This window comes from Macaca fascicularis, chromosome 16, assembly GCF_037993035.2.
Source record: "Macaca fascicularis isolate 582-1 chromosome 16, T2T-MFA8v1.1".
Classification (NCBI taxonomy): Eukaryota; Metazoa; Chordata; class Mammalia; order Primates; family Cercopithecidae; genus Macaca; species Macaca fascicularis.
In genome coordinates, this window is record NC_088390.1 from 19,351,414 (window position 1) to 19,368,033 (window position 16,620).

Genomic DNA, 16,620 nt, shown 5'->3' on the forward strand with positions numbered 1-16,620 from the left:
ATCTATGTTTACTTTTGTTGCCTGTGAGCACTATGTATTTTAAATATCCACATTGCTATATATACATCAATTTTGCTTTTAATCATAATGTACATCTATCATATTTTACTCCTCTAGTTCCGTGTTGTCTCCCACACCCCTCAACTAATGTCTGCCACAGTGAATATTCTACATGTCTTTTTTTTTTTTTTTTTTTTGAGAGGAGTCTCACCCTGTTGCCCAGGCTGGAATGCAGTGGTGCGATCTCAGCTCACTGAAACCTCCGCCTCCCGAGTTCAAGCGATTCTCCTGCCTCAGCCTCCTGAGTAGCTGGGATTTACAGGCGTGTGCCACCACACCCGGCTAATTTTTTGTATCTTTAGTATAGACGGGGTTTCACCATGTTGGCCAGGCTGGTCTTGAACTCCTGACCTCGTGATCCACCCACCTTGGCCTCCCAAAGTGCTGGGATTACAGGCGTGAGCCACCGCGCCTGGCTTTCTACATGTGTTTTTACAGAGGTCTACAAAAATCCCTCTGCCATTTATGCCCGGGAGTAGAATGTGTGGGTGAAAGGGCATCTACTGAGTCTTGCCAGCTTAGGGCCTGCCATCTCAACCCGTTTGGCATCTTTATACTTTGTTGGAGAACTGAGGTTGCACCTAGTCTCTGGCCATTTGCGGGGTACGGGTATGTGAAACAGAATTGTTGGTGCCAGAGACTGTTGAAAAGCAAACGCCTGTTTTCTTTCCTGTTCCCTAGGTTGGACAAGGGAGTGCTTCCAGGAGTGGGGCTCCTACATCTGCCTGGTTATTCCCAGTATGTTCATGGTGTGCATTGAGCGGTGGACCTTTGAGATCGGAAACTTCCTTGCAGGTTTGTCAGCAGTCCGGCCGAAAGCTGTCCTCAGCCCGGCCAGTCAGGTCTCCAGAGATTCCCAGGAAACTCCAGCTTTGCTGCTTTGTCCTGCCTCATTTCATTAGGCTCTCATGGAGGTTTTCAATATAGGTTTAAGCCCTCATCCCATCGTTAGCAGACTCAGGCTGGGTGGGGTTTTGGCTCTACTGCAGCACCCGTCATTTTGTAAGTGAGGAAAGGGAAGCTGCTGGTCAGAGGTTTGCCAGAGGTCACGAACTGAAGGAACAAAAGCCCGACCCCAGGCCTCATGAAGTAGCTTGTGCCTCAGCTGACTTTGGCCAGGCATCAAGTCAAATTGGTTTTTAATTTTTATTTATTTATTTTTTTGAGACAGAGACTCGCTCTGTCACCCAGGCTGGCGTACAGTGGCGCAATCTCGGCTCACTGCACCCTCTGCCTCCCTAGTTCAAGCGATTCTCCTGCCTTAGCCTCCCAAGTAGCTGAGACTATAGCCATGCACTACCATGCCTGGCTAATTTTTGTATTTTTGGTAGAGATGGGGTTTCACCATGTTGGCCAGGCTGGTCTGGAACTCCTGACCTCGAGTGATCCACCTGCCTTGGCCTCCCAAAGTGCTGGGATTACAGGCATGAGCCACCGCACCAGCCCAAGCCAAATTTCTTTTTCTTTTTTTTTTTTTTTGAGATGGAGTCTGGCTCTGTCGCCCAGGCTTGGAGTGCAGTGGTCGGATCTCAGCTCACTGCAAGCTCCGCCTCCCGGGTTTATGCCATTCTCCTGCCTCTGCCTCCCAAATTTCTAAGAGTTGTATGTACACAGGGCGACTGATTCAGCCCTGTTTTAGCCATGGCCTATGTTTCTGTTGGAACCGTAATCGTTTTTGCCGTAGATATTTACCTTAGCCATTTTGTTATTAGTGAAGTAACAAACAGTCGATGCAGAGGGTGACAGTGACAACGTTGCCATTTCTATGGACACTCGCACACATCAACAGTCCCATCAGCTATCTGTAGAGTTCTGCAGCCTCCGCCTCCCCTCCCACCATGTGACCCCATGTCTCTCTAGGGGGTGACTTGCAACTCTTACAGCCTCACTTTCTTTTGCTTTTTGGGGGTGGGGTAGGGTCTCAGTCCATCACCCAAGCTGGAGTGCAGTGGTGCCATCAGGGCTCACTACAGCCTCGACCTTCTGGGCTCAAGTGATCCTCCGGCCTCAGCCTCCTGAGTAGCTGGGACTACAGGAGTGTGCCACCATGCCCAACTAATTTTTTGGGATTTTTTTTTTTTTTGTAGAGATGGGGTTCTCACTATGTTGCTCAGGCTGGTCTCAAACTCCTGGGCTCAGGTGATCCTGCCACCTCAGCCCCCCAAAGTACTGGGATTACAGGTGTGAGCCACTGCACCTGGCCATTCTTTTTTCTACTTTGAACCTAATGTTTTGTTCCCTAGTGGAGTAGGGATTTGTAGAATGAACCTGTGTTACATCTGAGCTGCCTGAGATCATGGTCATGGCAACTGCTCAGGGCAGGATGTCTGGGCTTCTCAGCACACGTGGTGAATTCTGCCACCAAGTTATGCTTCTTGAGGGCATTCTTAGGTTCTCTTAAAATAAGTTCTAGTTTCATAAGGAAAATGTTTATATACTTTTTGAAATGTGTTTTGTGTGTGCTGACGTTTCAGGACTGATTGACGTGACGGAGCTCGGTGCCCAGGGCATCATCTATGAGCTGGCATTGGTGGCCTACATGGTAAGAACTCGGGTGAGACTCGGGACGGGACCTGGCACCTTCTCTGCTTAAACCTGCTGTGCCACTGTCATTGCATTCACTCAGCAGATGTGCACCATGGGAAGGGAGGAACCAGGCAGCACAAGCGAGAGAGGACAGTGCAGTGGGGACAGCATAGACGGGGCCAGACACACGGAGCTGTCCTGGCCACGTCGTTCCCCAACTGTGTGACCTGGGCTTGTTACTTAACCTTTCCAAGCTTTAGTTTCCTCCTATACAAAATGGGGAGGGGGGGGAAACAACCTAGGTTGCAGGTGAAGACTGAATGAGAATGCATATGCAACACTCACCACGACGCCTGGCACATATGTTTGCCCGACGTGGAGCTGGTGCTAGGATGCAGTGGGGTGTGAGATGGGGTCAGCTCCTGCCCTCTGTGGCTCATGGCCCAATAGGGAGACAGAGATGAAGCAAGTACATGGATGAGTGAGAGCGTCGTAAATGTATGTGATAGGTAACATTTAAAAGCAAAAGCAGGGCCAGGTGCGGTGGCTCACGCCTGTAATCCCAGCGCTTTGGGAGGCTGAGGAGGGCAGATCACCTGAGGTCAGGAGTTCAAGACCAGCTGGACCAACATGGTGAAACCCTGTCTCTATTAAAAATACAAAAATTAGCTGGGTGTGGTGGTGCGCGCCTGTAATCCCAGCTACTCAGGAGTCTGGGCAGGAGAACTGCTTGAACCTGGGAAGTGGAGGTTGCAGTGAGCTGAGATTGCGCCACTGCCCTCCAACCTGGGTGACAAAAGTGAAACTCCATCTCAAAACAAAAACAAAAACAAAGCAAAAGTAGGACTGAGATGCATGAAAACCGAGATGACACCTTTTTGGCTTGGGTAGTCAGGAACGGTCTTTCTTTATTGCTGTTTAAGCTGAGACTTGAAGGATGAGAGGAGCCAGCTTGGGAGTCTGTGCGCAGGAACCAACTGCTCAGCCTGGGCCAAGGCTCTGCAATGGGTCCAAGCACCTGGCGTGGAAGAGGTGAAGGGTTAGTGAGGAGAGGAGGGTAGAGGGAGGCTGGAGGCAGCATGCAGGGCCTGTAGGCTCCAGAAGGAAACAGCCATTCTTGGTGCCACGTAGAAGTGGGCTTAGAGGGACACAGGTGTGGGTGGGAGTTGGGATGGCGAAGAAGGCTGTTGGAATCGTCCAGGGGAACAAGCAGGAGGCTGCTGGTGGGGGAGGAGAGAAGGGGGTGGATCAGTTATGTGTAGAGGCAGAATCGACAGGTTATGATCAGGGTTTGGTTGTGGAATGCAAGACAGTGAAGGAGAAGGGTCACAGACTGCAGAGTTTCTGGCTTGAGCAACTGTAGCAGTAATACCTGTTTGCCTTTTGATGCTTTTTGAATGTCCCAACCCAGTGCAGATATCCCCTTTGTTTTGTTTGTTTCTTGTTTGTTTTGTTTTTAAAAGGTCAACTGAGGCCATCTCAGCAGTGGAATTATGGGCCATTTGTGTGTGTGTGTGTGTGTGTGTGTGTGTTTGTATGTATATGTACACATATATATGCGTATATATACTATTATTGACTGTACAACAAAACCTGATCCATACGAATATTGATCCGTACTAGAAATTCTTAATATTGCATAGTGCATATATTCGTTCATTGGACATGGCACATTTCAGTCAAGAAATCTCTTGTCAACATGGATATCCCTGCCAGGTTTTGGTCTCTTAATCTACCAGCCTCCGAGAAATCATCATCCCGCTGGGGAGTGCTACCCTCCTCATTCCAGGCCCATAACACGTGGGGGCGACTGTCCTGAAACTATACCTGGCATCTGGTTCTTACTTCAGGGCCATAAAACTAAGATCACCCACATGTTCCCCTTAAATAAGACATCTCGATGGACTAATGACTACCACCCTATTAACCAGTCACGGGAGCGCTGTCTTGCATTTCGTATTTTTAACTTTGGGGGATGCTGTCACTCACCATTGCGTAAGGCCTAGTCCCCTCCGAATCCGCCATAGATGAACTTGGATTTGATTCCTGCTAAATCAATTGTAGAAGCTGAGCTTATATTGAATATTCCAGGCTGGCATAATAAGCATAAGGTATCAATTAATTCATGCTTGAAAGACATAACAATTAATCAATAGGCACGTATGCTCACGCATGTCCGCTCACTTTCAAGAACGATTTCCATTAAATCCGCAAAAACAAGAGACTAAAATGCAACCCAGTCAGAGCCCAGAAATCATATTTTAACCATGAATACCCCAACAGCCGCCCCTCGATGGATGTCATTTTCCTAAAAATCTTAAGATCCTCCTACTAAATTAAGCCTCCATTTTATATAACAAATACAATCACTAAATTTCCACCCTAATACTGATATAATACCTTGAGCGTACCCCTCTGAAAGTGCTACCCCATACACCATACCCTAAATCAATTATGTCCGAATTATGAGTGGTCCTCTCAGCCAAACCTCTGCTAACTCAACTTTAAAGACCCTGAATTCCCAGAACTGTAAACGACTATTTATACTTACTTCTTTCCTTCTCATATTTTAATTTTACATAAGTATTTATGCAGTTAATGTAGCTTAATTATTCAAAGCAAGACACTGAAAATGTCTAGATGGGCCTGCACAACCCCATAAACAGATAGGTTTGGTCCTGGCCTTTCTATTAGCTTTTAGTAAGATTATACATGCAAGCACCCACGCCCCCATGAAAAATGCCTTCTAGATCACCCAGATCAAAAGAAGCAGGTATCAAGCACGCATAAATGCAGCTCAAAACACTTTGCTCAACCACACTCCCATGGGAAACAGCAATGATAAATCATTATTAATAAGTGAAAGTTTATGCTGATATCTAGGGTTGGTCAATTTCGTGCCAGCCACCGTGGCCATACGATTAACCCAAGTTAATAGAACTCTGCGTAAAGAGTGTTTAAGGTCTGGCCTCAATAAAGCTAAACTCCATCTAAGTTGTAACAAACTCCAGCTGAAATAAAATATACTAGGAAAGTGGCTTTAATACCCTGAAGATACAATAGCTAAGACCCATGCTGGGATTAGATACCCCACTATGCTTAGCCCTAAACTCTAATTAATAGTTACATTAACAAAACCATTCGCCAGAATACTACAAGCAACAGCTTAAAACTCAAAGGACTTGGTGGTGCTTTATATCCCTCTAGAGGAGCCTATTCTATAATCTATAAACCCCGATACACCTCACCACTTCTTGCCCCCGGCCTGTATACCGCCATCTTCAGCAAACCCTAAAAAGGTTGTAGAGTAGGCCGGGTGCAGTGGCTCACGCCTGTAATCCCAGCACTTTGGGAGGCCGAGACAGGCGGATCACGAGGTCAGGAGACCGACACCATCCTGAGTAACATGGTGAAACCCCGTCTCTACTAAAAATACAAAAAATTAGCTAGGCGTGCTGGGGCAAGGTGGCGGGTGCCTATAGTCCCAGCTACTAGGGAGGCCAAGGCAGGAGAATGGCGTGAACCCAGGAGGCGGAGCTTGCAGTGAGCCAAGATCACACCACTGCACTCCGGCCTGGGTGACAGAGCGAGACGCCATCTCAAAAAAAAAAAAAAAAAAAAAAAAAGTTTAACTGTTAATCTAAAGAGGGATAGCTCTTTAAACCATAGGAAACAGCCTTCCAACAGAGAGTAAAAAATATTACCACCACAGTTAGCCCAAAAGCAGCCACCAATTAAGAAAGCATTCAAGCTCAACATCTATCTATCTTAAATTCTTTTTTTTTTTTTTTTTTTTTTTCTTTTTGTTGAGACAGAGTCTCGCTTTGTCGCCCAGACTGGAGTGCAGTGGCCGGATCTCAGCTCACTGCAAGCTCTGCCTCCCGGGTTCACGCCATTCTCCTGCCTCAGCCTCCCTAGTAGCTGGGACTACAGACGCCCACCACCTCGCCCGGCTAGGTTTTTGTATTTTTTAGTAGAGACGGGGTTTCACCGTGTTAGCCAGGATGGTCTCGATCTCCTGACCTTGTGATCCGCCCGTCTTGGCCTCCCAAAGTGCTGGGATTACAGGCTTGAGCCACCGCGCCTGGCCTATCTATCTTAAATTCTAATCACTCTACTGAACTCCTAACATCACATTGGACTAATCTATTACTTAATAGAAGCAATAATGTTAATGTAAGTAACATGAAGATATTCTCCATTGCATAAGCTTACATCAGATCGGAATAACCCATTGAAAGCCTAATATTAATAAGCACCCTATTATTTATACTGTTAATCCAACACAGGTATGCTCTAAGGAAAGATTACAAAAAGTAAAAGGAACTCGGCAAATCTTACCCTGCCTGTTTACCAAAAACATCACCTCTAGTATTACCAGTATTAGAGGCACTGCCTGCTCCGTGACATACGTTCAACAGCTGCGGTATCCTGACCATGCAAAGGCAGCATAATCACTTGTTCCCTAAATAGGGACTTGTATGAATGGCTACATGAGGGTTCAGCTGTCTATTACTATTTTTTTTTTTTTTTTGATTACAGGCGTGAGCCACTGTGCCCGGCCAACTGTCTCTTACTTTTAATCAGTGAAATTGACTTATCCGTGAAGAGGTGGATATAAGAGAAGACCCTATGAAGTTTTAATTTATTAATGCAAATAAAAATTCAAAAAAAGCCTACAGACCCTAGCCTACTATCCCTGCATTAAAAATTTTGGTTGGGGTGACCTCGGAGCATAATCCAACCTCCAAACAACCTAAACTAAGACTGCGCTAGTCTAAGCGAGTTAATACACATTGACCCAATAATTTGATCAACCAAATAAGTTACCCTAGGGATAACAGCACAATCCTAATCTAGAGTTCATATTGACAATAGGATTTACGACCTTGATGTTGGATCAGGACATGCTAATAATGGTGTAGCCGCTATTAAGGGTTCATTTGTTTTATGATTAAAATCCTACATGATCTGAGTTCAGATTGGAGTAATCCAAGTCAGTTTCTGTCTATTTAACATTTCTCCTATTACAAAAGGATAAGAGAAATAGGGCCCACTTCATAAAGCACCCTCACCCCATAGATGATGTTATCTCAGTCAAACAGATCATCACACACCCAACCCAACAACAGGGTTTGTTAAGATGGCAGAGTCCAGCAATTGCATAAAACTTAAAACTTTATAATCAGAGGTTCAAGTCCTCTTCTTAACAACGGGCCTATAATTCACCTTCTCCTACTCATCATTCCTACTCTAATCGCTATAGCATTCCTTACACTCATTGAACGGAAAATCTCAGGCTATATACAACTATGCAAAGGACCTAACCTTGTAGGTCCCTACGGACTGCTTCAACCACTCCCTGACGCAATAAAACTTTTCACCAAAGAACCCTTATGGCCCTCAACATCTGCTATTACCCTTTATGTTACTGCTCCAACCCTGGCCCTTTCTATCGCTGTCCTCTTGTGAACTCCCCTCCCTATACCAGATACTCTAATTAATTTTAATATAAGCCTCCTATTTATACTAGCCACATCAAGCCTAACCGTCTATTCTATGATCAGGATGAGTATCTAATTCAAATTATGCACTGATTGGTGCATTACGAGCTGTGGCCCAGACAATTTCATATGAGGTCACCCTAGCCATCATCCTGCTGTTAGTTCTACTTAAGTGGCTCATTTAACTTATATGCACTCATCACAATGCAAGAATTCCTCTGACTGCTCCTACCATCATGCCCCCAGCCAGAATATAATTTATCTCCACAGTAGCAGACACTAACCGAGCCCCTTTTAATCTAACAGAAGGAGAGTCAGAGTTAGTCTCAGGCTTCAACATTGAATATGCCGCAGGTTCATTTGCCCTCTTCTTTATAGCAGAATACATGAATATTATCGTAATAAATGCCCTAACTACTACTATTTTCCTAGGAGCACTACACACTATATATTCATTCACCAGAACTCTATATCACAAATTTCATTACCAAGACCCTCCTTCTAACCACCGTTTTTATGAATTCGAACAGCATACCCCCGATTCCACTATGACCAACTCATATATCTTCTATGAAAAAACTTCCTACCACTTAAACTAGCATTCTGCATATGTTATATCTCAATGCCTATCCTAATTTCCAGCGTTCCACCTCAAACACAGAACATATGTCTGACAAAAGAATTACTTTGATAGAGTAAACAATAGAGGTTAAAATCCTCTTATTTCTAGAACGATAGGAATTGAACCTACCCCTGAGAATCCAAAATTCTCCATGCTATCTATTACACCACATCTTAAAGTAAGGTCAGCTAAATAAGCCATCGGGCCCATACCCCGAAAATGTTGGTCATACCCTTCCCGTGCCAATTAATCCATTAGCTCAACTTATTATCTACCCTACTATTTTCAGAGAAACTCTTATCACAATGCTGGGCTCACACTGATTTCTCATCTGAATAGGCCGAGAAATAAACATACTAGCTTTTACCCCAATCTTAATTAAAAAAAATAAATCCCCGCTCTACAGAAGCAGCCACCAAATACTTCCTTACACAAACAACCACATCTATAATTCTCATGATGGGTATCCTTTCCAATAACCTGTCCTCCGGACAATGAAAAAGAATAAACACTAGTAATCAATTTTCATCCTTAACAATAATAATGGCCCTAGTAATAAAACTAGGAATAGCACCCTTTCACTTCTAGGTCTCAGCGGTAACCCAAGAAACCTCTCTAATGTCTGGCATACTTCTCCTCACATGACAAAAACTAGCGCCTATCTTGATTATGTTTCAAATTTTCCCCATCAATAAACATGAACACCCTCCTATCTATCACAATCTTATCCATTATAGTGGGCAGTTGAAGAGAACTTAGACACAACTGAGTAAAATCCTAGCCTACTCCTCAATTACTCACATAGGTTGAATAATAGCAGTACTAATTTATGACCCCCAAATTACCATTCTAAACCTGATTATTTACTTCACTTTAACAACTACTGCATTTCTAGCACTCAACCTGAGTATAAGCACTACAGTTCTTTCACGATCTCATGCCTGAAACAAATGAACATGATTAACACCTATAATTCCACTAATTCTACTATCCCTAGGAGGTTTACCCTCATTAACAGGATTTTTACTTAAATAAGTCATTATTCAAGAATTTACAAAAAGCAATAGTCTTATTACCCCCATCATTATAGCTACCATAACCCTACTCAGCCTGTACGTTTACATATGCCTAATTTATTCCATCTCAGTGACAATATTCTCCACATCTAATAACATGAAAATAAAATGACAATTCGAAAACACAAAACCCGTACTACTCCTCCCCCCACTTACCATTTCTTCTACCCTCCTCTTACCCATCTCTCCATTAATACTTAGAAATTTAGAATTTCCACCACTTTAATGAAGCTAAGCCCTGGCTAGGCTGGTGGAATTCAAACCCACGAAAATTTAGTTAACATCTGAACACCCTAATCAATTGGCTTCAATCTACCTCTCCCACCGCTGAGGGGAGAAAGGTGGCAGAAGCCACGGCAGGATTGAAGCTGCTCCTTTCAATTTGTTAATTCAACATGAGAAATCACTTCAGGGCTGGTAAAAAGAGGCCTTGACCTCTGTCTTTAGATTTACAGTCTCATGCTTACTCAGCCATTTTACCTTTTTCCCACTTAGGTTCATCAGTCGTTGATTGTTTTCAACTAACCACAAAGATATCGGAACACTATACCTGCTATTAGGCGCAGGAGTGGGGATAGTGGGCACTGCCTTAAGCCTTCTAATTCGAGCAGAATTAGGCCAACCAGGAACTCGGCTAGGAGATGATCAGATCTACAACGTTATTGTTACCACCCACGCAGTCGTCATAATATTCTTTATGGTAATACGAATCATAATCGGAGGTTTCGGCAACTGGCTAGTCCCTCTAATAATTGGTGCACCCGATATGGCATTTCTCCGGATAAATAATATGAGCTTCTAGGCCGGGCGCGGTGGCTCAAGCCTGTAATCCCAGCACTTTGGGAGGCCGAGACGGGCGGATCACGAGGTCAGGAGATCGAGATCATCCTGGCTAACACGGTGAAACCCCGTCTCTACTAAAAAAGACAAAAAACTAGCCGGGCGAGGTGGCGGGCGCCTGTAGTCCCAGCTACTCGGGAGGCTGAGGCAGGAGAATGGCGTGAACCCAGGAGGCGGAGCTTGCAGTGAGCTGAGATCCGGCTACTGCACGCCAGCCTGGGCGACAGAGCGAGACTCTGTCTCAAAAAATAAATAAATAAATAAATAAATAAATAAATAAATAAATAATATGAGCTTCTGACTTCTCCCCATCTCTTTCCTACTCTTACTTGCATCCTCAACAGCAGAAGCCGGTGCTGGAACTGGCTTGATCTCCTTTTAGCAGGAAACCTAACACATGCAGGAGACTCTGTAGATCTAACCGTCATCTCATTCCACTTGGCAGGTGTTTCTTCTGTTTTAGGGGCCATTAATAGTAGATGTATGATAGTTAATTAAGGAATTTTCCGTATGTGCTTATATGTATGTGGACGACATACATATAATAGCCAGCCACCATGCCTGGCTAACTTGTGTATTTTTTTGTAGAGATGGGTTTCACCATGTTGCCCAGGCTGGTCTTGAACTCCTGAGCTCAAGTGATCCTCCCACTTCAGCCTCCCAAAGTGCTGGGATTACAGGCATGAGCCACTGCACTTGGCTTCCTTAACATTTTTTTTTTTTTTTTTTTTTTTTTGAGACAGAGTCTTGCTCTGTCTCCCAGGCTGGACTGCAGTGGTGTGATTTGGCTCACTGCAGTCTCTGCCTCCTGGGCTCAAGCAATTCTTCTGCTTCAGCCTCCCAAGTAGTTTGGATTACAGGCGCCTGCCACCACGCCCAGCTAAGTTTTGTATATTTAGTAGAGATAGGGTTTTGCCATGTTGGCTAGACTGGTCTCAAACTCCTGACATCAGATGATCCACCTGCCTCGGCTTCCCAAAGTGCTGGGATTAAAGGCATGAGCCACCGTGCCTTGCCTCCTTAATCTTTTTTTTTTTTTTTTTTTTTTTTTTGAGATGGAGTTTCGCTCTTGTTGCCCAGGCTGGAGTGCAATGGTGTGATCTCAGTTCACCGCAACCTCTACCTTCCGGGTTCAAGCAATTCTCCTGCGTCAGCCTCCCGAGTAGCTGGGATTATAAGCATGCACCACCACGCCTGGCTAATTTTGTATTTTTAGCAGAGACAGGGTTTCTCCATGTTGGTCAAGCTGGTCTCAAACTCCCGACCTCAGGCGATTCGCCCACTTCAACCTCCCAAAGTGCTGGGATTACAGGTGTGAGCCACCGCGCCCGGCCTCCTCCTTAATCATTTTTAAGTGTACAGTTCAGTAGTGGTAACTGTATTCACATTGTTGTGCAACCAGTCTCCAGAACTTTTCATCTTGCAAAACTGAAATCGTGTACTCATTAAACAACTCTCATCTTCCTTCCCCAGACCCTGGTAACCACCTTCTACTTTCTGTTTCTTGTCACAGTCTGTTTTGTTAGAGACAGTGAGGCAACAATTCTTCATTATTCCCTAACACTAACAGCAACACCACTAACAGCTAAACAAGCCCTGTTAGTGGTGAGCTTACAGTAAAAATTATAAAATGTAAAGAAGTAATCCACCATGAACAAGAGTTAACACATACAACTAACAGGAAAATTAAAGTTCAGAATTTGCAATAATGGTATCATAATCAGAAAGAGAATAGAAAATTATGTTTAAAATCATTAGACATAAAGGCTGGGCATGATGGCTCACACCTGTAATCCCAGCAGTTTGGGAGGCTGAGGTGGGTGGATCACGAGGTCAGGAGTTCGAGACCAGCCTGACCAATATGAAACCCCATTTCTACTAAAAATACAAAAATTAGCCAGGCATGGTGGCAAGCGCCTGTAATCCCAGCTACCTGGGAGGCTGAGACAGGAGAATCCCTTGAACCCCGGAGATGGAGGTTGCAGCGAGCTGAGATCATGCCATTGCATTCCAGCCTGGGCAACAAAAGCAAAACTCATCTCAAAAAAAAAAAAAAATCATTAGACATAAAAGAAGGAATTGAAACCAAAAGAACAATATTGGAAAAAGGACCACAGAGAACCCAGAAGTAAAAAATATATCCATTGACATCTAATACTTGGTAGACTAAACTACAGATTAGTTATAACCAAAAGAGTAAATAATGAACTTGAAGATAGATTTGTGGAAATTCCCCAGAATAAAAGATATGTAAAGAGATGGAATGTATGCAAGATCTAGGTGTTTTCTTGTTGTGTGTTTTTTTTTTTTTTTTTTTTTTTGAGACAGAGTTTCACTCTGTCGTCTAGGCTGGAGTGCAGTGGCGCAATCTCGGCTCACTGCAACTTCCGCCTCCCAGGATTAAGCAATTCTCCTGCCTCAGCCTCCTGAGTAGCTGAGATTACAGGCACCTGCCACCACTCCCAGCTAATTTTTGTATTTTTAATAGAGATGAAGTTTCACCATGTTGGCCAGGTTGGTCTCGAACGCCTGACCTCAGGTGGTCACCCGCCGCAGCCTCCCAAAGTGCTGAGACTACAGGCATGAGTCACTGCACCCGACCTAGGTCATTATTTATCTGATAGAAATTCCAAGGAAAAGAGTAGGAAACTGGTGGAGATGTAGTATTCAGATATTTGACAAAAGACACTTGAAGTAAGGGATGAATCTTAATATTCACAGATCTAATGAGCATTGTACTGGAGATTCTATCCTGGGTGATGAGACAAGAAAAAGAAAGAAAAGACATCCAGCTTGTAAGGGAAGAAGTTAATCTATCCTATTTGAGTGTGACATGATCGTTCATTTATAAAACCCTAAGGAATCCATACATACACAAAACTAAAACTATTAGAGCTAATAAATGAGTTCAGCAGGGTTGTAAGATACAAGATCAATACACAAAAATCAGTTGAATTTCTATCCACTAGCAATAGACAACCTGAAAATGAAATTAAGAAAACACTTCCATTCACAAAAGTACCAAAAAGAATAAAATACTTAGGAATAAATTCAATCAAAGGAATGCAAGACTTGTCAGTATTAAAAGACATTAAAAACATAAATAAAAATTTCCCATGGTAATGGACTGGAAGCCTTAAAATTGTTAAATATACCCTAAATTGATCTACAGAGATTCAGGGCAAGCCCTATCAAACTTTAAATAGGCCCCCTTCTTGCGGATTGGAAAATACATCCTAAAACTCATGGAGATGCAAGGGACCCAGGATAGTCGGAACAATCTTGTGAAAGAAGAAAGTTGGAGGATTCACACATCAACAACAACAATAAAAACCAGAAGACAGTGAAATAATATCATCAAAATGCTGAGAGAATAATGTTACTCCTCATCCAGCTACACTATTGTTCTCAAAAGCGGGCAAATTAAAAGACATTTTCCAGCAAATACTGAGAGGCATCACCATTTATTTATAGAGCATTCATGGAAAAAAAAAAAAAAAAACCACTGATGTCCAAATAATGGCAACAAAATTGGTAAATATGGATATATTGAAACTTGCTTTGAATTTAAATTTTAAAAAATAATAGGATAATTCACACAGTACAAAAATAAAGTAGAAATAAAATATGTACAGCAATAAAAGGTAAGATTGGGAGAAGGTTCTCTTAGTTAAAGCCATCTAGATATTATCAGGGAAGAGGGTAGGATATAGTGATTGACAAAGTTTTTAAGTTATGTATGCATGTTGCCATTTTAAGGGAATAACCAAAAGGGAAGAAATAGAATACATAATTTATAAATCAGTAGAAATCAAAAGGAAACTAAGAAAACAATCTAACATAAAGCAGTGAAAATGAAGATAAAAAGTAAAAAGAAGGCATTATAATAATACAATATAAGACAGTAGAATTGAATCTCAAATATGTATAATCACACTAAAGGAAAATACACACAATTTCCCAAAGATAGACTCTCAAATCTCCCCACCCTCACTTCCAATCTCTTTGCAGTGTTTTTGTCTCAGCTGTGTTCTGTTTTTTTACTTAACATTACCACACAAACATGTTTCTTATATTTATAAAGGCACTTCCTGAAAATAATGTTAAAATCCAATTGTCTCTGTATAATCAGTACCTGACTGACACACTGTTCACCTAATTACTTCATTGTCATTGGACTTTTCATGTGTCTAGTTTTTCACTATCACCTATAATTGATTCACTGAATATCTTTACACAGAATTTGATCCTTGAGACTAGAATCCTAAATCAGAAACAAGTATTTCAAAAAATCTTTGCTAGCTCAGTATATGAAAAATGGGTACTTAATTTCAATTTTTTTTATTAGTGAGGTTGACTATATTTGACTAGTTTTTCTTTTAATTATCTTTTATCTGTTTATATCTGTTGCCTGTTTATCAGTCTGGGGTTTATTTTTCTTTTCAATTTATATGAGTTCTTTATAACTAGAAGTTTATTAGTTTTCTATCAGTTGTGACTGTGACAAATTTTTCCATTTTATTTTAAAATTTTATGTATGCTTAAAAATGTTTTATTATAAAAGTTCTGTTCTTTGATACAGAACTTAACTGTATCAAAGCTCAAGTGTATTTAAAATAGTACAAGAATATGTAGTACCCAACAAAGTAAAATCACAATGTCTGGCATACAATTAATAATTACCAGGCATACAAAGAAACAACAAACTAAGATCCATAATAAAGAGAAACATCAATCAATAGAAACTGACCCAGAAATGAACAGATAGAATTACTACTCAGGAATATTAAATGGTTTCTATAATTTTGTTTAATCTTTAAGAAAACAGAGAATAACATGGAGTATGTTAAAGTGAGACATCAAATTTACAAAAAGAAAACCAAATTGAATTGCCAGAGATGAAACAAAAAGTCTGAGATGAAAATACATTGGTTGACATTAACAGCAGATTAGACACTGTAGAAGAAAAGATTAGTGAATTTAAAGATAAAGCAATGGTAAACATCCTAAATAAAATGTAGAGAGAAAAAAGACTGAAAAAAATGAAAATGAGCAATCTGTGAGTGGCCTAAAAAGCATATAATCGTAGTTCCCAAAGCAGAGGAGAGAGAAGAGGGGCAGAATAATTTTTTTAAAAGAAATAATGACAAAAAACTTTCCACATTTAATAAAATCTTCATATTAAAGGGGTCTAAAAGGGTATTTGATGTAATCACCAATCTGACCTTGGTATTCCTCCAGAACATCCTTGCCAGGCTGTCCAGTTTACACTTAATTACCTCACTGATGAGGAACTTGCTACCTCCCAATGCAGCTTTGATTCTCAGAACACTTTTCTTTTGAACTGAAACCTACCTTTCCTACCCATAACTTTCACCCACTGATACCAGCTGTTGGGCTTATGATCCTGTAGGAGAGTCTGTCCGTTTTTCAGTTACTGCCCTACGGGTGTTTTTATGATGGCTCATGCTCCACAGGATCTTCATGGTAAACATTTGTAATTTCTTCAGTCATTTTTCATGGAATGTGATTTCGAGTCTCTACTCTCTTCATCTTGAATTCATGCAAGCCTGAAGGCAGTGTCCGTAGTACAAACAGAACCATTTAGAGCAGAACCATTTCCATTAGAGCAGAACCTGTTAGACTTTTAGGGAAGTACTAAGTTTTTGATGGCTATACCACATGACCTGGCAGTGTGCCACTGACCAGCCACAGCATCACCACCCTCCCTTTGTGTGGTTGTCCTCCTGAGCCCAAGTGCAGAATTCTACATTTGGACCCACTGTTTTTTCTTATTTTTCAGTCATCTTAACATTTTTGGTGTCTAATTTTTCCAGTGACAGTATTTCCTATCCTTTCCAGCTAGTGGCCCCTATACATGTGATATATACTTTTATATCTTCATTTCCTCCTCTCTTATGTAAAACTCTAGCACCTTCATACAGTCTTTCTAACCCCAAGTCTTACCAGCATCCTATGTGAACTCAGCATC

General features: G+C 42.1%; 1 protein-coding gene across 3 annotated transcripts in view; it reads left to right on the forward strand.

Annotated features, from left to right (window-relative positions):
• LOC141406927 (multidrug and toxin extrusion protein 2-like) overlaps positions 1-16,620 on the forward strand; it is a 41,698-nt gene that overhangs the window by 15,223 nt on the left and 9,855 nt on the right. Inside the window, exons 6-8 of one of the 3 annotated variants that reach the window (XM_074018806.1) lie at positions 742-855; positions 2,535-2,602; positions 10,284-10,457. In XM_074018806.1, the coding sequence (XP_073874907.1) occupies positions 742-855; positions 2,535-2,602; positions 10,284-10,313 (212 nt within the window). In that variant the 3' untranslated portion in view covers positions 10,314-10,457. Of the gene's footprint in view, positions 1-741; positions 856-2,534; positions 2,603-7,128; positions 7,264-10,283; positions 10,458-16,620 lie in introns of those variants that run through there. The other 2 variants (XM_074018808.1, XM_074018805.1) reach the window with 2 other exon arrangements.